Genomic DNA, 26,306 nt, shown 5'->3' with positions numbered 1-26,306 from the left:
AATTTGTTTGTATACCTCAAATGAGCTAAAATATACAAATACCACAACATATCTTGTAAATCCTCATGGGAATGTGTTACTGTAGGCATTTTGAATGTGTGGGCGTAGGTCTTTTGGTTAAAGTGTTTTCTTATCTGTTGTTCCTGTTAGAAAAGGAATTTGAGATATTGTATTGAATCTTGAAATCAGTAGCTATAGTCATTTGTGAAATGCTGTCTGTGGCATATAAAAGGACACACCCATCCAGGGCACCCTGCTGTTTCAACCCTCCTGTGCTTGCTAAGTATATAAGGCTGTTGCTATAGAGACTATTCCCCAAATAGCCGTAACCATGGAAACTGTCTCCCGGAGAGAATGAAATAAAGAAACGGATGTTGCATCTTTGCAAGCATTTTTTTAAAACATGAACTCTTGAACCTCTCTCATCACAGTCTCCCCTCTTTGGATGAAAACTGGAAAGAAGGAGACTTTATTAGCATTAGTATTGGGCTATTAACTCAGCATTGAAAAAGTCTTACATTTTGTTCAAACGAGACTGCAGATAAAAGTAGGAAATTAGATTTTTTTTAAACAGTCTAAAGTAGGAAACTATTGAACTTCCTGACAAACTGGATAAATGTATTGATTATCAATGCTGCATTTTATCTAGGCCAGAATGAGTAATGGCTCACTACTGTGTAGGTGTTTCAACAAACTCACACACTGGGATACATCAAATCTACTTAGCCACTCTATTAAATTATGGTGCATCTGGAAGCTTACTTTCACATGGGACCATTTGGATCATCTGTGACCATGCTTTTAATGAGGAGAAATTAGGCACCCAAACTAAGTACCTCAATGTGCTTGTCTTTCATCTCTGCAGGGAACAAGTCTTTGTACCTGACTGCATGTCAGTTCAGAGAAAGAAGGATGTGAGCATGTGTGACAGAGAAGAGCTGCCTGCAGATATTTTGTTTGCCATGCCCTCTGTAAGGAGATGCACTTGTTTTCTATATTGCCTGCCAAAAAATTGTAATTGTAAAGGCAACTTTTAAATAGGTGTAGTATTTTAAACGTGCACATGAACTGGGTGCTAAAAAATAGATTTTTTTCCCCTTAAAACCTGAAATAGATTTAGTCACTATTTAATTGGCCTTCAAATGACAGGGGAAAAGCACAGAGCTATCTCTCTCACATACACAAGACAATATATTCAGATGTATTTTAATAAAGCAAATTTTATTAGTGATTTATAAACCAAACACATTACCACTGTATCCATTTATGGAAAATAAAAAGTCAAAAAAATAAATGAAGTAAATGAAATTCACTACGTCACTGTCACAGTTGATGAGAGGGTGTACAAAAAAGGGTTTTACAACAGATCTTGGCTGATCCAATCAGAACAGCACATAGCCACCATAATTCACCACCATACATTGGAAAAGAATGACAGCATGAACACTCACTAAACACAAGCATACACTACATATATCCTTTTATTTTTTACACTGGATTTTTTTTTCTCTTTTTTATTTTTTAAGAGTGAAAGGGAAGTGATAGCTCATCATAGGATCATACATATTTCAGTTACAATAATACAGTGTTAGTTAGGTCATCATGTCAAAGCCAGACACAGAGTGATTTTTTTTTTCTTTTTTTTCTTGCTTTGTTTGTTCTCCAAAACAAAATTATCATTGGTGAAAGAAAAATAATGAACTTGCGTTGAAAGGTATCACACTATAGCATTTACAAATATCTAAAGAGGTTTAGTGGATGCCATACAACATCTGTGGAGCGTGAAGATTTTAGTACATTGATGTTTGGCAGAGACAGAAGTACATACAAATATCTCCTGTGCGAGTAATGAAGAAAAATGATAATACAAAAGAATAAAATCATAGCCATCTATCTATTTATATATATATTTCTCTATATAGTATGTGTTTCCTTAGAGCACTACATGCAGCAGCCACTTAATGGAGTGACGTCATACTGAGCCGCAAAACTCTGGGGATGTGGCAACAAGTTACAGGCAGGGGGAGGGGAACCAACAGAAGCAGGCCTTGAGGCTAGTGTGTGTGCCCCTACTTCAAAACCTCTTGAGAGAGGATTGGTGGGATATAGCTCTGGGATTGGAGTCCTTAGTTGCCCATATTCTTATCAAGTTTCAATTGCTAATGTAGAGACAATCTAGTCTACGCTACATTTACAGCGTACATACAAGCTAATATGTGAACAATCAGCTGGAGAACTTCTCTTGTACATGGAGAGGGAGGGCCAGCCCACGGCACCTGTCTCCCCACTCTATCCCAGTCCTCCAGGGTCCCTGAAATCAGCCTCATCCCACCTGGTCCTCTCTCATTAGTGGCTACAAACAGGAAATGAACCACATAGTGTATTATTCACAAGTTAAAAGCGCTGAACCGTTTTGCACTTAAGAAACATCTGACAAGAGTTCAGGGCATAGCCCCTCTCCCCAACTGGGTTTCCCCAGGCCTCATCCACATTACTCCATGCTGCTCTCAGCAGCACACCACAATGTTCAGAACGGGCCACTCCCAGGACTGATCCTAGGCAGGGGTTAGAGTGGGGATTAGGGTCAGTGTTTGAGGGTAAATGGTGATGGGTATGTCAAGCAAAAATCATTTAAAGCTATGAAGAAAAAAAGAGTATGTTATAATGAATCTCTTCAGAAAATGAATGAAAACATAACATGTTTACAAACTTCATTGTCACAAAAAAAGGCGGTTTGGGCAGGAGAAGATGGCTCCTGGCAGCATGGGGCAAGTACAAGCAGGTGAGCATTTGTAAACTCAAGGTATTGGGTAAGGACTGGTTGCTACCAAACATTCAAAGCAGAAAGCATTAGGCTTTTGCTGCAGCGGGGGGAGGAAAGATGGTGTTATCAAAGACTCTCCTGATGAACTCAAAGTTTTCATTAGAGTCCACTGACTCAGCATGGAGTCATGTGCCAGCCCTGCTGGACTCTCCCCTTGGTGATACTCAGGAGAATGTGAGGTGTCTTCTCTCCATCTTTCCAGTGTTCTCTGCATTCCTCAGTTGGGGTTCTGGCGGAAGATGTGTTCTTTCAATGCAGTGAGCAAATACAGAGTGATTGCAAATCATGCTGCATCAATCCTGAGAGAGTTGATGTGCACCTCATAGGCAACTGTGCAGGGCAAAAAGCTTGCAGTGTCTGGTTTCAAGCACTTTTCTTTTATGCCAGCTGTTTTTTGCTCCCTCTCTCTTAGTGTCAAGTGCTTTCTGTGTCCACTTTTTCATGATAAGTTTGTGTTTGCATGTTTGAATATGTGAGCATGCGTATGTGCATGTGGTTTCATTGAGATCTCAGGAAACACTGTTGGTAATTACCAGAGGAATCTGCAGCAGTTTCTTGTTAGCCTTAATTTAGGTGACTCTCGCCCATGATATTTACAAGTAGAGTGTGTCCAGCTCCAGTCTGCAGAAATCTGTCTCAGTCTTTTTTTTTATGTTTCTTCTTTTCCTTTGCTGGCACAGCTTTTAGTTGTTCTCGTAAAAGCATCTCATCTCCTCTGAGAGAGAGAGAGAGAGGGAGTGATTTATACACTTTAGTTTGGATGGGGTAAGACAGAGGTACCAATAAGCCCAGTGGGTCAAAAGAGTTGAAAGGATGTCGTGAGTTGACTTGGGGTGTGTAGGCACATAGGGGTGTGGGGAAAACGCTATCATTTTATTAGGTAATGCATTATTTGTCCAATCAAGGCAAGATCTGTAATTTACCACAATCAGGAACTGAAGGTAAAATAAATCTTGAAAAGGCCAGGTTCACAAAGGAGAGAGATTTTTTAATTAATATTATGATCAAAATGTGAAATTAGGAAATAGTTTTGACAATGTATTTTTCCCAGTGGACTTTAGTTGATACCTCTGTTTTAACAACACCCTTTTCCACTTTGTAGTTTTAATTCTCTTCTCGTCTACTCATCTCCATCATCTTTTCCTTTATCCTTCTTGTCTTTCTTTTCCTTCTTCTTCTTCTTTTTCTTCTTGGCCTCCTCTTTCTTTCCAAAGGTAATGAAATCACTCTTGTCGTCCTCTCCTCCTTGGTTCTGTCTGATAGATATTATGGCAGGGGAGCCAGGGATAATGAAGGCTTCTGGGGGAACTTCTCCCGGTTTTAGGTGTTGTGGAGGTGCACCGGGACCACCGGGGCCATAGCGAAAGTGCCAGCTGTTGCTGTCTACGCCAGCACCCATCGGGGGCGAAACCTCTCCTCCTTCACCATCTGAAAGAAAAGAAAATATGGAATAATAGTTTATATCACATTTCTTTTTTTCTTGAAATGACTCAGTGGTGGCTGTGTGCAACTATAGCACTGTAGGTTTACTACCAAAAAAATAATAATAATGGTAAACTATGGTGGTATTTTATGGTCATCCTTTCCATTATTCTGTGTCCTTCAAATGTTGTCATGTCATCAGATTTGTATTTTTGATTCTTAATTTCTTAATGATATCAGATAAAAGTAATCATTTTAGCTTATAAAGCATGCCTATAAGAGGCAATCACTGTGTAATCTGCTACTGCAAAGTAAATGAAAAGCACAGGGAAAATCTGTCCTTTGCATTCATATACATTAATCAGATTTACTAGGTTAAAAGTCCAAATGCAGTTAAATGTCAATGATCTCCACAGCAGTCAATGAAAACATTTTTTATCAGTACATAATTATTGGTAACAACAGACATGACATGATATAAAAGGTGGGAAGTGGTTGAGCTTTGTGGGAGGTTTAAAGAAAGAAAAAATAAAGTGGGCGGTAAATCAAAATCTCCCTACCTATCCAAGCTAATATGACTTTAAATACTATGTTAAAAGCTGAGAAAGGTCTTGAACTGAAGCTGTGAGAGGAATTTACTTTGGAGAAACATTTCAATTTTATTAGATAATGTATTAGCTGCTGCTTCCAGCTCTTGGGTTATACACTGCACTGCTAGAAATGGTAGCATGTTTATGAATGGATGCAGACATAACACACCATTCCGTCACAAACAGCTGTATTTTGAAAGGCCTGGACAGCCAGCCTGACAATGCTTCAATGCATGATCACATCCTTACTTAGTTGGTTGATACTTTGTTATTGCACAGAACATGACAACATAAGGCACAGTCACTTTGGTTCTTTCCTCGCAGAAATTACCTACTTGCCACACTTGCTTTTCATATTCCTTATATTACTCTGACTCCTTTTCTGTGTTCTTTGCAAAGAGGAGATAAACTGAACACGGCTCCAATCAACCAAAAGTAACAGAGTCTGGGAAAAGAAGTGTGACCTCATGCAGTACCCAGAGTAAAGAATACCAGCTTCCAAAATTATCTTATTCTTTTATTACCTACTGAGCTTTCATATTACACACTATGTCTTAATTTTTTTTATTTCAAGTCAAATGTCAGCCTAAATACGAACATGAAAGGCTTTGTTTTTGTGGCAGTTCTATAACTATTACAGAAAGCACTCAACAGCACTCACTGTTTGGTAATTTCCTGACATTCAAACGCATGGGAGGTTCGACTGAGGCAGCGAAAGAAAATTGCTGTTCTTTGGTAAAAATGTGTCTTACCAAAGTAAGACCTGAGAGTCCTGCAGGACCATAACACTAATCTGCTGTTGAAAACGTAATACTAAGCCAGTCTGACAGAAAACTTTTAAATACACTAAATATAACTTCTTAATTATGATTATTATGATTATCTTGTGTAGTTAAAAAAGAACCTCAGACATAAAAACATAATTTTCACTTCATGAATGTAACAGTAGATGTGAGCAAAGGCAGAACTGGGGGAACTGTTTCAATAAATTCGGATAACCCACATAAACATTACATTGATAGGAATTATAGTGGCTATAGTGAAAGAGTGATACACTCAAACTCTCGGGTTCCATCAAGTATCAAGAATAATAAACTAAATCCAATTCTTATGTTCTATTTAATTTGTTTTGTAAAAATGTCTTCGTTGTTCCTTAGACTTGTTCCCTCCTTTAAACTTATACCATTTACCATTACCGACTATGAGCGACATGTGCTAATAGTTGGGATGAGATGTGTCCCACTGATTGAGGCGGGTACCCCTCTAAAGCTTGTCTTGTAGGGAAACTGTCCAAGCTGAATCAGAAAACAGGAATTTTTATTTTAAATTTGAATAATAACTGACATGATTAGGTGGAATAGAGAAACTACCAGGAACCTACTAACAATCGGTTCAACATTTCAATAATTTTCAAGCAAAACAAATAAGCAATTTAAAGTTTTACCTTCTCCAGTGTAAACACTTGTATATTCATTTGCACTTTATTACTCTGGAATTTGAATATATGTGTTTTAGACAGTTGGTTGGGCTTTAAGAAACAATGAACAGTAATACACTAAAAAATAATCATTGAAATAAAAATGAAAAAAATAAGTGGGCCGTGTATTTGCATCATTCCCCATTGCTATAGCCCACGAATATCGTGCTTTCATTGACTGTGACAACACAGCTGTAAGAGCTATAGAGAGAAGACTGAACTTGACAAAGAGACTGAGAAGATCAGGGCAGACAGGCTTTCTCTAAATGTAGACCGAGAGACAGAAAAAGTCACATTCATTAAGATGACAGCCTTTCTCCCATGGATAAGCCCTTGTCCGTTTCCCCCCAGCAGAAATATAAGACTGATTTTATAATCGCAAAAGCAGAGGAGAAACAAAGAAAAGAAAAACTGAAGCACTAAATGAAAATGCATAACACTGAAATACTGGCAAAGCTTTGCTCTAAAGTGTCCAGTCTCTTGCCTCTAAGAAATTACCTGTCTAATTCAATGTGTGAACTTGATGAGACAGCAGTGCCTCCATGCAAAGTTACAATCATAAACGGAATAACACCCTGGAGAGTGATGAGTCACGCTGGGAGCACGCAGATGGGAAACAGTAAGGCTAAGCAGAGTGACGCTAATAAAAAAAAAGACACTGTGTTATGTGGGATTATAGGGATGTGGGGTCAAGTGAGACTATAGTCTGGTCATGATCGTGCAACTAAAAATGTAATATCATAACAGAATCCCAACTCTGTAAGGCTCATAGGTCATTTTGATGTTACTAACTACAGTAGACAGTGATGTGTATTAGACCTGAGATGTAACTGCACATCTGTCACTTTTATATTTAGCACTTTGATGTGCTAAATATAAAAGTATGTCTCTTCAATTGTTTTTATTCATTCTATCTTCTTTGTATCTTTTACTTCACAGTGGTGACACACTCGCCTCACTCAACACTGATCTCAACATTATTGCATCAATATTTAATGTTCATGTTTTTCGCACACTAAAACTCCACACCCTCTTTCCTCTGTCTATCTCTCATTTCCCCCGACCTTTCAACTAATGTAGCATGGAAATTCAGTCATCCAACTGCCATCCCTCCAGTTAATGACAAGAGTCTTAATCAAGTCTAACAGTGTTTATAGTAACAGTGTTTATAGTAACATCAATGTGACTGGGTATTAAACAATTTGTCCATCAGTGATAACTACCAGGCACATTAGAGATGAAGATGTTCATGTATTTCATAGTGATGCCTATTGCCCCTGTCTGCAAACCTCCTGCCTTTGCACTGCTAGAAAGATACAAGCCACTCCAATTAATAATTTTGGATTAGCGGTCTGGGTTACTGTCGGTGCTCTCCTGAGCTGATCTCTGGAGTCCCCAGTCGAGCTTCTCTGCATGCAAATGTCCCATTGCTCCCCCTGTGCAGCCAAAGGTTTTCACAGCCACTCAAATCACCCCAGCTCCATTTTGCCACATCTACTTTATTCATCTGCTTGTCCTGCCTTACCATCGGCCACTCGGGCAGAAGCGCAGTGGAGCGCAGTGCAGCGTTGCATAACGATCTGAGAAGCAAGAGGAGGAGGAAGAAAAGGGAGCCAGAATGTGCAAGGATGGATGCAGATATGAAGCACTCACCACCAAAACGGAGGGTGGGAGCAGAGAAAAAAATGGATTAAAAGATCCTCAAGGTGTATTTTGTTTTGCTTTTACCATACTGCAGTGGGACCACACCCTTTTCTAAAATAGCACCAGTCTCTGTTACTGTTCTGTGCTGAGCATTGAGTGTATGTACATTTTAATAAAAACAAAATGTGATAATACCGTATACCTAAAAGCCTAATTCTAATTCATGCATCCAGTTTTTTTACTGCCTTTGTGTTGATAGAAGAATACATTTGGGTAGCTGAATAAATCACCACACATTCTAAACTGTGCTGACGGCAAATGAAAAGGATAGAGCTAAGGGTAAAAATACTATGCAGCTGCAGGTGTTTGCAGGTATTCAATGACAATTATGCATTAATATACAGTACGTATGTGTGTGGATGTGTCTGTTTAAGTTTCATGCCAGACTGATCACCTTGCTATTTGCTCCCACCTAGATCATGTGGCAGATGGTGGACACAAGTCCCCAGAGACAGGATTAAAATTTAATGTAAAATGACAATAATTTTCAGTGTATGAGTGGAAGTTTGAGATATTCCTATTTGTCTGTATAGGGTTTATGTAGCCATGCAGGTGCTATAACAACAAGATTTAGAAAGTGGAGATCGATTTATTCTCCAGAGAGAGGGAGAAAAGTAAGAGAACTGGCAAGATATTTAAATATGGGATGGAATAAAAGAACAGACTGACAATAAAGGAAAGCAAATATCTGAGCTAGGAATAGAAGGCAGATGGTGAGTAGAAATTCAGAAACAGTCCCACATAGCTTCTAGACTGTTCTACCTTACCTTTAATCTGACACACACACACACACACACACACACACACACACACACACACACACACACACACACACACACACACACACAAAATAAATAAAAATAAATAAAAAAAACATTAGATACACCTTAAAATAGTTCTTCTTACAGTGTTATGGCATGCCACCTTTCAGTCCCCAACTCCCAAGGCCATATGTTTTTTTAATCCAAAAATCTGCAGAACAAAGGAGTCTAGCCTAATTTTATGGTCAGTATAATACTATCAGCAAATTTCCTATTTTTCATACTAAACTCATATTAAGTCAACTTAGTTTCACTACATATTTTTCTCTGATTATTATATAAGTTTTAAGACCACTCCCTTAACCAAAACACTGCATCAAGAAATTATGGCATGTGGCCTTGAATTTGACCATTAGTCTGTCGGAAAGTCTTCTTTACCTACCACCTATGCAAATTCACACTTCCTTTCAAATGAGACTGACTAACAAAGTGAATGTAAATGACGATTTTATGCTCCTATTTTCTGGAGAGCAATTATAGGATTAAGGGAAGAGGCACTAAATGAGTATAATGCAGCATCTTGTCTCTCTAAACTGTCTCCCTCGGATTTGTCCTTTTTACTTTACTCTGCAGTTAATTGTTGCCACTGTAGTTAGTCACTATTAAGTCTAAAACATTTTTCTGTTCCTCTGTGTATACGGGACATTTCAGTTTGCATGCAAGATCTAGCGTAATACAGAAAACACAAAACCTGCATCCACCTCTGCAGTACACCACCGCCCCAATGAATGTAGGTCACCCTCCTCACTCCAACTCTCACTATCTAAACATATCCCTTCCTCCTTTAACTCTGCCGTTCCCTTTTGCTCATGGAGATTTCACCTCCCCCCACTGCCCTTCACCTGATGCTACAGGGTGCTTTTTCCCTTTGCCCCCAGCATGCTTTCTCTTCTCCATTATCTTTTCTCCCATACCATATGTTTGCACCCCCCCCCCCCCCCCCCCAAACATAACAGCTCTCCCCACCTTCCTGCCTGCCCTGCCAATATTAGCAGCCATGAATGGTTGCTATGGAAACTACATCCTCCAGTGAAGCAGTAGGACATAAGAAGGAGTCGTGGTGACAGTGCTTATGGTGATGGAGAATAATACTGGGATCACTCTGTCTCTGACTCATATTTCTTTCTCACTTCTTCTCCATCATTCTGATCCTACCTTCATCTTCACCTTGTCCGTTATTGTCTGATAGGATTTTTATTTCAAACCCTTTGCATTACAACCTACCCATCTCCTTCCCATCACCCTTGCTGCAGTGCTGTGCAGCTCTCTGTGCAGTCCCAATGAGTGCTTGGTTTAGTGACTAAGCTGTGAAATAGACGGGGGCAGGAGACAAAGACCGAGAGGGAATGGACAAAGGAGAGGAAGAGGGAGAGTTACGCACCAAGCAGAACCCTGATTTCATTAATATGGGCCTGTTAATCTGGGCGTGGGCTGTTCTCCATCTGTCACAGCAGGAGCAGCACACAAAGCAGGCAGCCAAAACACACTTAGAAGCACAGCCAAGAACTCACAGACAGATTCACATACACATGAAAACACAAGACAACAAAACAGACACACAAATTGATACCGTTTTGCAAATCCATATATACTAAAGAAAAAAGAAAAAAAAAAACAGGGGCGCTGTTGGCTGTCCCTCTCACACTGGAGCAATGAAACAGACTTTGTGGTAGAACAGCATCCTTTACTTTCACCACCCAAAATATTCTCTTAACAATCAACTCTAAAGCTGGCCTAACAAACATGATTTTTATTATAAACAGTACAGCCTATGACAGATTACCCCATTAAATCCCTATCTCACATTGTTTCATTTCTAAGATATTATAAACAGAATCAACAGGAAAGTAAAAACACGAATCATTTTTTATTATTTTCCTAAACTAAAACAAAATGTTTTTAATATTATCTGGCATTTTTATCCCTGAATTATTCCTCTCTTTTTTGTATCTCGCAGGTTTTTAAGTGCCAGCAGGCTGTAAGTCCTCAGCCAAGGCAAGAAATCGATAGCAGAGCGGAGGAGGCTGTGTGTACGTGTGTGTGGATAGGAAGAAACAGTAGTCTCTGTGTGGGTAGTTTGTCTGCCTGCTGAGCCCACCGCCTCCTGTCTATAAAAGATACCAGGCCATGCCAGCTCCACATTCTTAATTACTACAAATCACCTCTTTATCTAAATCTAATTGCAATTTTATCCTTGCTACAACCTTCTTAATGTACATATGTCAGTCTCATTTGTTCGCCTGTCTTCACTTGCACTTTTTTCCACCATTTCTCTATTTAACTTCTAATCTTTTTGGATCCCATGATCATGACAAAAGTCAAGAGTTCACAACTGAAATCCCTCTGTTGAGGGTGCTAATTCTGTCTTCTAAATTTTAGTTATGGGCACTGGAAATGCACTGCGATTGGCATTACAATACCTGTAAGAGCTCACATAAAAGCAGTCATTTAGCATTTTTGTTTTTGTGCTGTCACTGTTTGCAGAAATTGTTTCTCTATAATCTTCTTTGCAGTATTTCATTTAATAATTAACAAGGTCTTTTTCACCCTAATGAAGGCCAGATATTAAAAATGTATAATTTCCTGTTTTCTGTAAGTAAAAGGGCTTCTATCTTTGAGTGGAACACTCTATTGTCATAATTGTTTAGCACATTAAGGATAAATCCCTAACTTTATGAGTCACAATGGCATAGTGGCCCTTTTGAGGCTTTTTCACTCTTGCAGGATCTGCATAATACCTGACAACAACAATAGATGACTTGCATATGATTGCATTCAGTGCAAGCAACAATGCACAGATACAATCTGATTTTTTTAATCTCAATTTTAAAAGATTACAAATGCATTTAAATATTGAAAAATGCTATTACATTTAGCTCATCCCTAATCCACATTTAAAGGAGGATGACTGTAATCATTTATAATTACGCTTCACTAATGTGTTTATGTTAATGTTTGTCCTCTGTGAATCAGTAGCTTATGCTTCCCTGAACATCTTGCTGATAATTCAATCAACTATTGTCACTTTCACTTTCTCTCCTTCTCTAAATTTGTTTCTCTTCCTGCTACAAGAGAGCAGAGATATCCATATCCACCTACCTAGCACATGTCATTTCCTTTCCCTTTGGCAGCAGTAAGCGGTAGGAGATGGTCAGGCAATCTCGTAGATGGTATCTCTGTCTTGATCATTTTATTACAGTCCTGTATTTGATAACCACTGTACACACTCCTTGATAAGCTTTAAATGATGTGCTGTTGTTGGTGTATGACAATCTTAATTGCATGTTGTAATGGGAAAAATTCTAGTTTATTGTCACACTTACATTTAGGTGCTTAGAATTTCATTTTAGAATTTTGTATAACCTTTTATTTTTTAGGTGAAGGACACATGTGTGACAATATGACCTGGTGTAACTGCTTAGCTATGCTCAACTGCTATGCTCAAGACCAGCCCAGGTGCTTCCTGGAGAAAGATAGTCCGAGTCCCCCTTGCCCAGCAACAACCTGGGTCGGATAAGCAACTGTCGTAACTGAAGAGATACAGAGAGTTGTTTTGTCAGGGTATAAAAGAAGAGCTGAGACGTCCCAAGGACAGAGCTCTCATGACTGTAGAACTGGGATGTTTGCATTGCATACTTTATTAACAGAAAATTCCACCATAACTGTATAAACCTGTGTCAATAATTGTGCTTGACACAGAATCATTGAGCATTGTTTTAGACTTTCTATATTAAACTAGCACTATGTGTATCATGGAGACCTCCCAGTATATGTATATTTAATTTTTTAATCTTTAGCCAGAGGTATAATTAACTGTGCTTATTCTAGGTGGAAGTAGCTTGAGAGATTCTTACCAGCAGCACTGGATGCAGTGGGCCAGTTCTGAACCAGAACCCCCTGGGCTCCCTGCATTACTGAGGACTCCTCCATATGCACTGAACTGAAACACACACACACACACACACACACACACACACACACACACACACACACACACACACACACACACACATCAGCATATTAAAGATCACAAAAGTATTTTTGCACACATATTATAAACAATATCCATCAAGATACGTTTTTTTCTAATAGTATGTTAAGATTTCACATCTGAATTTCACAGCTTATAGTATGGATTCAAAACCCAGTTTTCCTATCTCCATATGTTTCTTTTAATGCACACTATAATAACAGTGGGGGTTGGTTAATGGTGCAGAAATCCCAGAACAGCTTCATTCAGATTAGGATTAAAGTAGTTACTCTACATTTTCCCAACATTTTCTGGATTATGGATTACAGATGGCTGTTCTTACATTTTCACACCAACTCTGTGGGACTCCAACACCCTCTGCTCTACTGAAAAACACCACATTCTGTGTAGTGTTAAACAGCAGCAACAGAAATTCTACTACAAACCATGGTCCAATCTCACTGTGTCTGCCTTGTCTTGAAAAGTGGAAGATTATACTGTCTGGCTCAGACATCGTGGTTTTAGTAATAAAAAAAATAATTATTATTATTTTAAAAAAAGAGGGCACAGTTTGGTTATATCTACATGTCTTTAAAAGGTGTCCCAAATATCTGTTATCTAAGGATGGGAGGATGAGAGAGCCTCTGTTCAAAGGTGAATTCACCTAAAATTCACCTAAACTGTACAATTATATACCTGTGATTCATTATCCCATGGCAGGCTATCACAGCATGCAGTTACCAATATAAAATAATTTTACAAAAATATACATACCATCTTAATTTGCTGTTCTAAAGCATCATTTTATTCTGCTTCTCAACCTGCTTCTACTTTAATTCAATTCATTGATCCATACAAATTTTGGCACTGACTATAGTTCTTCTCACAATTATCAGCTTAAAAATAGATATGTAGAAAATTATTTATTTCTTTTTACAAATATCCATGTGCAGTACTTTCTGTGATTAAAACCTGTCAGTGATTGTGTTTTAAAACAAGAAATCTAATGTCTGTCAGAAATCTGAACCAGAACCAGTGTAGTAAAGTAAAGTTTTGCAACTGATTATATTGTAGTTTTCTTTTCTTTTTAATACTGTGAACAGTTAAAATAGTATACAACTAGAACTAGATTATGCATTGATGCATGATGAGAAGTGATTTGGTGATGGATGGAATTTTAAGTGCTGCTAAGACACAGCATTATCGGGTACACTGATTAAATATTAAAGCACATTACAGTGGCAACAGGCAGACAGTATATATTTCAGCTAATGTTAGTCTCGTTTTCTCATTTCCCTTGTAACCCTCTCCTACTGTCTGCAACCACTGTCTTATCAATTTTCAGGATTTTTCAGCCACTCATTGTTTTATTTCATAACTACTATGATCACAAAATTAACTCATACTCTCATACTTTTATAACACACAGGGGAAAATGTGCTTTCCCCAGGGATTAGATTAAAAAAATGAAATAGGTCACTTCTATTAAATGGTTTTTCGGGTGTTGTATCCAAAACCTCTCACTCAAGATATGATTCTGATACTGTATAAACAGATGAAAATTCCGTGATGCTTAGTGATAATCGACCTGAAACAAATCCGCGAGAGTCAGTCACGAGAAAGATTAACTATGTTAGTCTGTTTCACTCAGACACATTAACTTCAATAATCCCTGCTGTAATTATGAGGGAATCTATGGAACATTAATGACACTCAGATGATGCGATGTTAATAATCTGGCATCAGATCGCATACATGAGTACATACATATTTGTATCTACAGAGATGATGTTTGAATAATGAAAAGAAACCAACACTGGATTCAGTGTTTCAGGTTGCATCTGTGTTAAGACAGATGGGCCGCTCCATTCAAATACAGGTGGGACAATAGCACTGAGTATAAATAATGATTGGAGCTGTTTTAATTATACACACTATGACATGCATATACATATGCACAAGGGCCTTAGGAGAGACAAAGTGACAAAGGCAAAGTGTTTCTCAGCATGGGTGTCTTAAGCAATGTTTCTAGTTGTTTGGCATTAACACTTCTGATAGTTTTTAAATGCCACCATCTGTAAGATGAGGACAGATTAATTTAGTCAAGCAATAAATGAGATAGTTAGATAGAGATAACTTTCCTACCTCATTAAACATGTAACTGTTTGTAATTATGGTGCCATCTCATAAGCATGACCCTCGATTTTGTAATTTGTAATGCGATCACTAGCGTGGTCATGCAGCACAATCCCTGTCTCCTTGTAGCTATGTTTCCACCCAAAAAATCTGCCCTTCATACATCACTGACTCCTCTCTGCTTCTAACCCTCCCATCCGGTCCCCATCTGGGCATGGTAACATAGAGCAATTCCTGAGTGTATTTCTTATTGTTGTGTCTCTCTTCTCCTATAGAGTATTAAAGATTAATTATTTCTGCTTATTTGAACAAAATGCCTAAATCAAATCTAAGGTACTTCTCTAAATTCTCTAAATATACCTTAACTATATGTTTAATAAACATAATGTACAGTGGAAAATGGTAATTAATGGGTGATGTTAAGATTAAATCCTTCCACTTAAGGCAGCACTCACATCACTGCAAAGAATGCACAAAGATAATCCTTACTGGAATTAATGAATGCAAATGCCTCACCTGGCTAAATGTTTGATATGTAGCTGGGTAGGCTTTGTTAAATATTTAAAATTTTTGCCTGGTAGCCACTGGAATGGGAAAACTCCATACCCTTTATGACAGATCTCAATGTCAACTCAGTATCATTGCCCAAAAAAAGCTATTTTTTAAAAAATATACATTATTGTCTATGTATATATTTTCTGCTTCAATTCTAAGATAATGTTTAAATAACAGCCTGCTCTAAGTAAAATAACAGACTCCGTTTAACTAATAAACTTGTAAATAACCCCAATGTACTTGCAGGTTTTTGTTTATTTTAAAATTACTCCGCATAATATGCGGAAGCATGCTAGATCAATATCTGTATATGCAGATATTTGGAGGGATAATGACACCAGCAAAACGTGTTTTTGGCCTCTGATGGAAAAAGACGAGTTTAACTTGGGTTTGCATTCATTTATTTAATGTTTAGATGTTACATAGGATAGAATTTAAATATGACACTAATCTTTTTCTATATACTATTTGGGAATAGGTTATGCCACTTCCATATATAGGGATTAATAAAATTTGTCAACTACTTCAGATCAGTCATTTATAAAACTGTGCAGGAATTAATTATTGGCTTAAATCTTGAAAAATATGATTTTTTTTTCTTTGTTTACCTTTTGTTTTTCACCAAACATTGGAAATCAACTAGTGAGGTATGAAGAGACTTTTCGTGTAAAGTCACAAAGTAAAATTGGATCCTTACCTCTGCATTACACCTCCTGCTCTCAGGGAGGCTGAATATCTCCAGTCTGAATTCGGTGCCTTGGGCTGCAAGAGAGAGTGAGAGAAATTTAGTCTTAAGTACAGGTGAAAGCCAATACCATCTCATTAATAAGTCATGGCAACAACTCCTAGTGCAGTACACACACATTAACACACAAGCTAAGGCACCCAACCACAATCTATAGCAGCGAAAGCTTGCCTCTTCGTTTGCAGAAAAATGACTGATGGATTGAATCATGTAGGTGTGCTCATGGCCTCCTATCCTCACACACTAGTTTCTTCCCCCTTCCCCCCTACTCTCATCCATCACTTTGAAGGAAAAATGACTTTGAGAGATTTAACTCCAGCATCCTACCAACTCTGTAGTGTTTCACAAAAGACCTGAAGCCACACAGCCAGAATAAGTCCTCTTGGACTCAGCTGGGTGTTGTGTGTTTATCACCACTAGAACTCTTATTTCGTTTTATATATTAATGATGGACTCAAATTTCAGCTGTTAACCCAATGTCTCTTCTGCTTCCTCTCCATTCCCAGACCATTACTGGGCATGTTTTTCAGCAATGCTTAATCAGTATTTTTTTTTAAGACAGTATCATCAGCTAGATTTTTCCTTCTCACCAAAGACCCACCCTTTCTCTACCCTGCCTCTATATATTCACCACCTACTCTTCTGTATTTGAGTTCCTTCTGTCCTGTCTTGTTTACGCTGATCAAAACCTTGAGTTTCACTGCCACACAATTTGCTTGAGTGAGTCTGACACATCTCACCATGGTAACTGTGAAGAGCCCAGTGTATATTTTACTCTACACCCACCTCCCTCTGTTAGTTCAACCCAGTGAAGGTCACAGGTGGAGAAAGGAAGAGGGAGGGTAGGGCAGATATCAGATTAAGTCCCTCTATATTTAGACTCAGACAATTCTACAAAAGAGGGATAAATGAGCACCACAATCTCTGATTAACTGTCAGTGGTGCAATTTGTTAATGAGATCCTATTATGAGACTTCAGACACAAAGGTAAAACATCATATATCCTGAAAAAAGCGATTATAGTACTAATTGTTTGTTTGCAGCTTCCAAAGATGAGACTCAAATTGCATCAAAATGGGCTGTTTGCAGCAACCACATAACCGAGATGAGATAGCATTTTCTCAGATCTCATCCTAAACCACTGACAAAGACAAACCAACCTGACCAAGGACACTAAATTCCCCCTGCCTGGCCATGCAGCTCATAAGAGACCCATTTACAATCCCATTTCCTTTCAAATATGACAGATGTTCACTTGCTACTGAAGCTGCATTGACCTCCATGAGTCTGCAGTGGACATTCATCACCCTTGAAATCCAATATTTGGTCTTAATGAGAGAAGCCTGGTATTCCTCCTGGAGTCTTTCAAACAGAGGATAATGTCTGCAGGGATATAGAGTGCTGTAGCATCTTTTCATACTAGGAACTGAAGGTGAACTTAATTATATGGAGACAATTGTTCACCAAAAAGCAATCAGTGAACAAATCAGTAATTTAGAAGGAAGTAAAAGACATTACCTTGGCATTAAATACACAGATAACTCAGGTTATTTTGCTCATTTTACTTTGTAAACAATTGAAATAAAGAGGGCGGAACAAGAAATAAATAAATAAATAACCTCTACAAATAAGACCAGATTGTCCACAAATGGAACTAAACAGCTTTACTTAATGTTCGCCCTGTTGCTACACAGCAGTGGCCAAAGGGAAACTGGTCTGCCTGGCCGTATGGTGTTTATGGGGGTAAATGAAATCACACACAGTAGACTATACACACATTAGATAGAAACATCTGGAACATAAATATGTTGGTAATTTAGTTAGTATTCCTCCTAAGGAAAAACAAACCCACAAACTAAAGCATTCACATAGTAAATGTAAACAAAAACATACACAACAAAGAAATAAAAACCTAAGAGAATGAGAAATCAACGCATCCTATTTCATCATTTGAAAGGGAGAATATGAATTAAGTGAAGATGAAAAAACAAAATTCCCATGGGGTTTTTCGGTATATTAATTTCCTTGCCTCACAATACGTGATAAATTGAGAAATAGGAATAGTGTTGTACTCCCATTTTCTCGCCTTTTCCTTCATTCTTCCCTCTCCCTCTGAGTGAACACTTCTAGCATGGATACAGAGCTCACACCTCCGCCATCAACTCTGTGTCCAATCACCTTTTATCCCCCGCCTCATCTGTGTGGAGGCAGCCAATCCACGGACAGCACTGAGAAACACATCGCTTCCATTTAATTACATATCAAGATCGAACATGACTGGGATTTAATGAGGAACACTTCAAGTGATAGCCCAACAATTACCTTTTTCTCCAGCTCTCTTTGTATCACCTAATCTCTCCTGCATTCTCGGCACTGTTCAGACAGGCTCTGGGATAAACATAATTACAAAAAAAAAATAAAAAAAATAATGTGCATCCAAAATAATGCTGTTTCACTATAACTACAAATGAGGCAAACAGTTCAAACTTCCACATAACAAAAAGAAAGAAGAGAAAAGAAATATATGTATAAAATGAAGCTCTATGCTGAATGAAACTCAGTCTCTGCCTCATTTCTGTATTCTTTACTAATTCCCAGAGCCCGGCTTATTCTTTAGTACCAAAGAAGTACGTGACCAGAAGCGGATATTTTGGTGCAGTGGGACTGGGGGCTCTAGCAGCTGGCAAACTGCACTATTTCACAGATTCTCTCTCTCCTTTTTTCTGTCTTTAGAGATGACCACCTATTGCCCTCTAAAACTACTGAATACTGTGGCACAAAGATGACCTTAGACAAACAGCACAGGCTGTGTGGGGTCACAGGTGAACAAGCAATGCTAAATCTAGCAGTTTGTTTTGAAAACAAAATAAGTAAAGGGAAAGAAAGATATAGTGAGTAAGAGGAGGATTTGCACCTTGATATACAGACTCAGTGTTTACTGTGGAGGACAGACACACTTCAAGATTTTAAACCGTGAATCATCAAACATTGTGACACACAGAAAAACAATATGTAGTCTACCAAATATTCAATTAAAAATGTTAACACCCATTCACTCAAATAACAACACAATCCAGAGAAGCAATCCACATTGTCATACCAAACCATTATCAAGATGCAACACCTAAAGATAAGGAATGTGAAGATGAAAACTATGTGCATTAACATCATGATGAAAACACTTTATTCATCCTAGCAGACAAAGTTAGTCTAAGAGAACTAATCAATCACAGGGAGTGGCACCATGCAATATATTTTTAAAACATCACAGCCCCAAATTTCAGCTGCAAGCCCACTGCTAAAACACTGCCGAAGAGAAAACCCTGAGAATTTTCTTTATATGGTGTGCTTCATTTAGTGTTAAAGAAATCTAAAATAACAAACACAGAGATCAGACCACAAACACACCTGAATTGCTGTTGCATCTGGCATACTGAGACGACGTACAAATATCTGGCTCTGTCCACTGTGACTGGTGACGTAGCCTGAACCCCAAGTGCCACTATGCGGCCGTCCAGTGTTGTAGAACATAAAAGTGTCACTTCCTGACGTGGCAGTCAGGCATGTCTTGTAACAGTATGTTTTGGTGAGAGACCCGTTTCCCCGCACTTCAATATAATGTGGTTCCACTTTGAGGTCACGACGCAGGGCCACATTGTTGGCTTGCTGCCCTCCACCTGCAACTCTTGCTGCGCCCCCACCTCCAGCTGCTGTAGTGCCTCCTTCTGGCACATTTTTCTTGGACACACAACAAGGGCAACAGGAGCCAGGCTGGGTACAATAGGCATGGCATCGCACAATTGCCAGCACAAAGATAGTGACCAGGAATACAAAGGTTGTGGCACTCAAGGCAATGATGAGGTAGATAGTGACACTGGAAAGCTTTAGGCCACTGTCAGCTCTGATGATGCGTTTGGTTTCAGGTGCCAACTTTGGAGGGGACTCCAACACATGTACATAGATTGTAGCGGTGGAGGAGAGTGGGGGTAGTCCATTATCGCGCACCAGTACAGTCAGAATGAAGGAGGTGGAGTTATCTTCTATGACACGCCGTGTGGTGCGGATCTCACCTGTGTACTCATGCACCTTGAACAGATCAACATCTGTGTTGGTCTGCTCCAAGGAATAAAGTAACCAAGCATTCTGCCCAGCATCACCATCCCATGCAGTAATCTTGCTAACCAACACTCCTGCTTCAACGTTCTTCATTAGTGTCTCCATGGTGCGGCTTCCATTGGCAGGTGGGTACACTATCCTGGGCACATGATCATTCTGATCCATAACGTAAACATAAACTGTGGCCACACGACTGAGGGGAGGTACACCGTTGTCCTGGGCTTTAATCTGAAAGTGAAACTCTCGCAGCTTCTCAAAGTCAAAGGCTCTCAGGGCATAGGCCTCACCTTTATCAGGTTTGATGCTGACATAGCTGGCAATAGGGATGCCATGGTTGTTGTCATTGAGGACGGTATAGGTGATCCGTGCATTTTCTCCAGCATCAGCATCTGTGGCCTTAACAACACAGAGAGATGCACCAGGAGCATTGTTCTCTGTAATATAAACAGTATATGACGTCTGTTCAAAACGAGGTGGGTTATCATTAACATCTGCAACATCCACTTTAAAGGTCATCTGAGATGACAGGGGTGGTGTGCCTCCATCCACAGCATTGACTGTGACATTGTAGGATGAGATGGTTTCACGATCCAGGAAAGCTGATGTGACAATAGTATAGTGATTGCGGAAGGACTTGATCCTAAAAGGCAAATTGGGCATGATCTCCAGGGTTACTTGCTTGTTTGGTCCAGAGTCACGGTCAATCACACTGATCAATGCTACCACTGTGTCAGCCCGGGCATCTTCACGTACAGGGCTGGAGAGTGAAGACAGTACAATCTCAGGAATGTTGTCATTGACATCCAAAACTTCTACAACTACTTTACAGTGTACTGCTGTGGGGGCTGGCCCCTTGTCCATTGCCTGTATATACATTTCATAAGAGGTTGTCTCCTCGTAGTCTATGTTGTTTTTTACCCTAATTTCCCCTGTGTCTGTGTCCATAGAAAACATCTGTCTGACTCTTTCTGGCGTGTAACTGCTGAAAGAGTAAAAAACCTCACCATTTAAGCCATCATCGGGATCTGTTGCATTTAACTTGATTACAAGTGCACCCTTTGGAGAGTTTTCAGACAGTTTTACTTTGTACACAGAGCTGTCAAATGTGGGGGAGTTATCATTAGCGTCGAGCACACGGACATTAATTTTGGCCGTGCCAGTTCGCTGTGGGGTGCCTCCATCCATTGCTGTCAGGATAAGCTGATGAGAGGGCATCTGCTCCCGGTCAAAGGACTTTTTGAGAATGAGCTCAATGTGCTTATTATTAGAGAAGGCTTTAATTGCGTCTAGAGTGAGGTGCTCGCTTGGGCTGAGTCGATACTGCTTCACAGAGTTGGAGCCGTCATCTGCATCCTGAGCGCCTTCGATGTGGAAACGAGACCCGGGCACAGCGGACTCGGACACCTCAAGCTGATATTCATCTCGAGGGAACTGCGGCGCGTTATCATTCACGTCCAAAATCTCAACCTCCACGTTGTGCACCTCAAGCGGATTCTCTAATACTACCTCAAGGCTGCGTGAACAGGTGCCACTGAATTCACAAAATGTCTCTCGGTCAATGCGGTCACTCACCACCAGTTTCCCAGTTTTGTGGTTTATGGTGAAATATCTCCGTCCACTGTCCGATGTAATTCTGATGCGTCGAGTGGAAAGTTTTCTTAGATCCAGACCCAGATCTCGGACAATGTCACCTACCAGTGCTCCGTTCTCCAACTCCTCTGGAATGGAGTATCGAATTTGTGCATTTGTAAGGCCACTGAGTACGACGATAACCAAATATAAAGAAAAAGGCACATTCCCTTTTACACTGTAACAGCATCGCGCCGTCACAGCCATCGCAGGCAGGCAGAATTTGCGGACGGGTTGGAGAAATCTTTCCGCCTTTTCAGCTTACTGTTGGTCCCCACCCGCCTCATTAAAAACGAGGGAACAGACCGCGCATAACTCCGACTACGTGCAGGATAAAAACCGCATCCTCACAGGTGCCTGCATAAATGAAAAATTTTCCTCCGCATCCATATTTTGCTTTGTCTGTCTGAGTGGTGTTATTAAACGAATCTATCCCTCTAGCACGCCTGTCTCCTTTCACAGATGCCGCCTATTGCTCTCTCTCTCTTTCTCTCTGCGATGTGGCGATGCTGTCTGTTGGCAAAGGGGGAGGGCCAGCTTCTCGCTCAAACGACGCTGACTGCATTTCAGCACCTCCGACAAAAATAATCAAACACCGTCTAATAAAATTAAACTTCAAAAGACCAGACCTCGGTAGTTTTATCGATATATCTATCTACAAATCAAGATAAACCTGCAGCGGCATCTGTGTACTGATTTCGAAGAAATGAACAGAATCGTTTTCCCTCTTTTTTTGTGAGTGCCACCGCCCTTTTCATTGTGTGCTGGGAAACTGATTTATGAAGCAGCCTGGAAATTAGACTTCCTCGCTGATGCAAATCCAGAACAACACAAAAACGCTTTACTCCAACGAAAAGAGATGTGTTTTGGAATAAAAGAAACACATAAATGCAACAATTTAGGATGGGCTCTACATAAAGGTGTGACACAATATTAAGCGTATTTGTTCAATATAAAGAGGGCTTTATTAACTCCAGTTTTATATCAAAGAAAACACGGTGAGGGTAAGAGGAGGTGACGGGTGAACTGACCACGATTTGTCTTTTTAACCCCGTCCTAATCACGTGTTAAGTGCTGCGAGACAGGTGACTTCTGTCAGAACAAACACATTTCTGTTCCTTCATGATACCGCTCTGCCCTTCAGTGACAGCTGACAATGCTTTGCACTTTAACACCAGAGCTGCAGAGCCATTAGAACTGGTTCAGTCCCACATAAAAGAAAAAGCACATGACATAATAACGTTGTTAAATGGTGACCAGACTAACCGGGTCACAGGCAAATGCTCCAGATGTTAACCTATTCCACATCTGCAAAAAGACAAGGCAGGGCTTTCCCCTAATAGGCAGTACAGATTATGCGCACAATTAAACTACAGTATTCTTGAGTAATCACATAAGGATTTGGTGAAGCACTTAAAGCGTTAGAAGGATTCTTGCCAACATGCACGCCTTCCCTCGGTTATCAGCATCACGCCCTTAATTAATAGCGCATAAATCTTGCAGCTACTAAAACGCTACACCAAACACACGGTTTAAGTTTCATTCATTAAATTAAATGGATTAAATTGCGCATGTGTAGCAGGTGGTAACGTTAACATCTTTCGCGGGGTGCCCTTAAATTGCTTTGCTAGCTCGGTGCTCGGTAGCGCAGTACAAAGCTGCATATTTTGGTATCGATCCAATGCCAAGTAAACAAATGTCAATACTACCAATAACAGTACTGAGACCGATGTTTCAAACCTATAAAGGCAATTTATATCGGGAAGAGCAGTGTGTATTTTACGTGGTGTTTTTTAACCCACATAAGTAGCCCCTTACTGAGCTTAGAAGATGAGAAGTATCGATTCTATCGCGCTAGTATGGATCTGATACCAATACCAGTTGGAATCAGTATGATATTTGGCTCGATCTGCTCACCTCTGGTTCCCAGTATACAAGTTAACTGAAGCTAACCGGAGCCTTGGGCCAAACGCGAATCAAAAGGACAGACAGTATTGGACGCTTTTGTCACGTGTTTGGTTGACGACTAACAGAGATTGTGTTGAAACGTCCTGGTGAAGCCCACCAAGAATAAAAGTAATTTTCAGCAAATTCGGTGATGCATCCAGTAGAGTACCGATATCTAAAAAGTGCTAATGTGATCTGTTCACACTCTTTAAACACTAACTTGTGTAAAGTTATTTGTTGTGACGATTTGGCCTTGTGAAACCCCGAATCCTCTTCAACACGGCCACTGGGCCAAGATGAGCGTCTACCGCCCACATAATCTTTTCTCTTCCTTGGTGCTCTGCCACTGTCACCCACGCCTGGTCTGCCCACGGCGATGACAGCGTTTGGCATCTCGGGAGACAAAGAGAAGACAGTGACTCACTGGGATGCTGCTAGTGGATGAACGGATACAACGCGATTCTTCCCAATCCAAGGCGACACGAATAGGTGGCGTAATTGGAGAAGCAGGCAAATGTTATGTGCGAAAGTCAGACGTTCTGTTAAAAAATGTGCTTTCACATTACGTCATTTGAATATTATTATTTTTAGTGCTAAATCCTTCGTGGATTTCTACATGTGCATTATCAACAGAGCGAGCAGCATCACTGGGGTCTGCCACACTAACCGTGACATTTAGCAGATTTTCCCGCTGGGGTGTTTAAACCTTCGAGTCTGGCAATGATACAAAAATAGAGAGAGACGACGTTTATCTTATAAACAACAAACACAGAGCTGAATTTACACGTGTTCTCTGCACCGATCTTTTACATTCCTTTCCGCCCTCCTCGCTATTTTTCCCAGCGCATTTTTTTCTACAGCTGTCTAACACTCATTCCTGCTTCATATACGCCCATCTGTTTCAGCGTTAATTGCGTGCCTCTGAGCTCTAGATTATTTCTTTCTTTTTTCACTCAAGGGTGCTGCAGATAAAGTTATCAACAATGTCCCACCTGCAAACAGACGCCTGTCACGCCTAAACAAATACTGATTTCAAAGCGCTAATTGGCTCATTTGTGTTTCCTTTTACTGCAGTTTGCGCAGTTTTTTTTTTTTTTAAAATTACAGGTTATCAAAGGTTCGGTTCTCATCTATTTTTTCAGTTATTTCTCCTTAAATATTCACACCTTCTGCAATCTCCAATCTGGACTGTCTCAAGCTGCGCTTCTGTCCGGCAGCCGCTGTTCCAGCTGAGGGAGATACTGGGTTCTCACGCGTTTCGTGACGTGCAGTTTTCAACGTGCGAGCTTGTGACAGAGAAATATTCTGACTTTGCCTTTGTTCCTTTTATTGCAGCAGAATATTAACAGCCCCATTACATCAATTATGCAAGATGATCACGATATTAATAACATTCTCTTCAACCTCATTACTACTGTAAGCGGGTACTCTAAAAACCATTCATATTACTTGCCCTAAGAGTTTTTTATATGGCACACTTCATTTTAGTGAGTTAGAGCTGACAACAGAGACCCTCATAGAAAATGGTCACAATTGGGCAATCATTAAGTATAAGTCCTTGCATCATTCCCTCCGTGAACACATACAAACAAAGGCAGTCATTCCAACTTAAAGGGCATTTGTGGCTGTAGGCATTTATAAGGAAAATACCACTGTATAATAACATGGCTGTGTCTGAAGGGATGTCAGAAGATCTGTTGATGCTGTTCTCTCATATTTTTTTTTAAATGCCAGAAAAGTATCATTGACAATATGACCTTACTAGAAAATCGGTGCATGCAAACTCTTAGGCCTACCTAGTGGTTCTCTAATAGTGGTTCTCTAATAAAGTTCAGGACATTGTAATTGGAAAAATTCAAGTTTATTCTCACATTTAGATTCAGGTGCAGAATTTCACTGTAGAATTTTGTATAACCTTTTATTTCTTAGGTGAAGGACACGTGTGTTTCAATATGACCTAGTGTAACTGCTTTGCTATGCTCAACTGTGTTATCTGCTAACTGTTTTGCTTTGAAGAGAAAACTCCCAAGAAGACCAGCCCAGGTGCTTCCTGTAGAAAGATAGTGGGAGTCCTCCCTATCCAGCAACAGCCCAGGTGGGATAATCAACTGTCGTAACTGAAGAGATACAGAGAGTTGTTTTGTGAGGGTATAAAAGAGGAGCTGAGAGAACCCAAAGACAGAGATCTCATGACTGTAGAACTGTGATGTTGTATGTGTGTTAGCTCTCCTGCATGAAGTAATTAAAAAGCTTGGCCATAGCTGATCGCATTGCAGACTTTATTAACAAAAAATTCGACCATAATGCTCCCCAGTGTAATGCCACTGTGAGAGAAAGAAATCCTAAAGTATTAAAATTGATGTTATTCTG

General features: G+C 39.7%; 1 protein-coding gene across 29 annotated transcripts in view; it reads right to left on the bottom strand.

Moving 5' to 3' along the window:
- Positions 1-1,204: 1,204 nt before the first annotated feature.
- Positions 1,205-26,306, bottom strand: part of LOC102780923 (protocadherin alpha-C2-like) — a 198,014-nt gene continuing 172,912 nt past the window's right edge. For 28 of the 29 annotated variants that reach the window (XM_087849862.1, XM_087849918.1, XM_087849865.1 and 25 more), the window contains exons 2-4: positions 16,197-16,261; positions 12,693-12,778; positions 1,205-4,252 (exon numbers count right to left, since the gene is read on the bottom strand). In XM_087849862.1, the coding sequence (XP_087705988.1) occupies positions 3,945-4,252; positions 12,693-12,778; positions 16,197-16,261 (459 nt within the window). In that variant the 3' untranslated portion in view covers positions 1,205-3,944. Of the gene's footprint in view, positions 4,253-12,692; positions 12,779-16,196; positions 16,262-19,652; positions 22,625-26,306 lie in introns of those variants that run through there. The other variant, XM_006781413.3, reaches the window with a different exon arrangement.

Source organism: Neolamprologus brichardi, chromosome 2 (assembly GCF_056152115.1).
Source record: "Neolamprologus brichardi isolate AB-2024 chromosome 2, ASM5615211v1, whole genome shotgun sequence".
Taxonomy (NCBI): domain Eukaryota; kingdom Metazoa; phylum Chordata; class Actinopteri; order Cichliformes; family Cichlidae; genus Neolamprologus; species Neolamprologus brichardi.
This window is presented reverse-complemented; position numbering and strand designations above follow the sequence as displayed.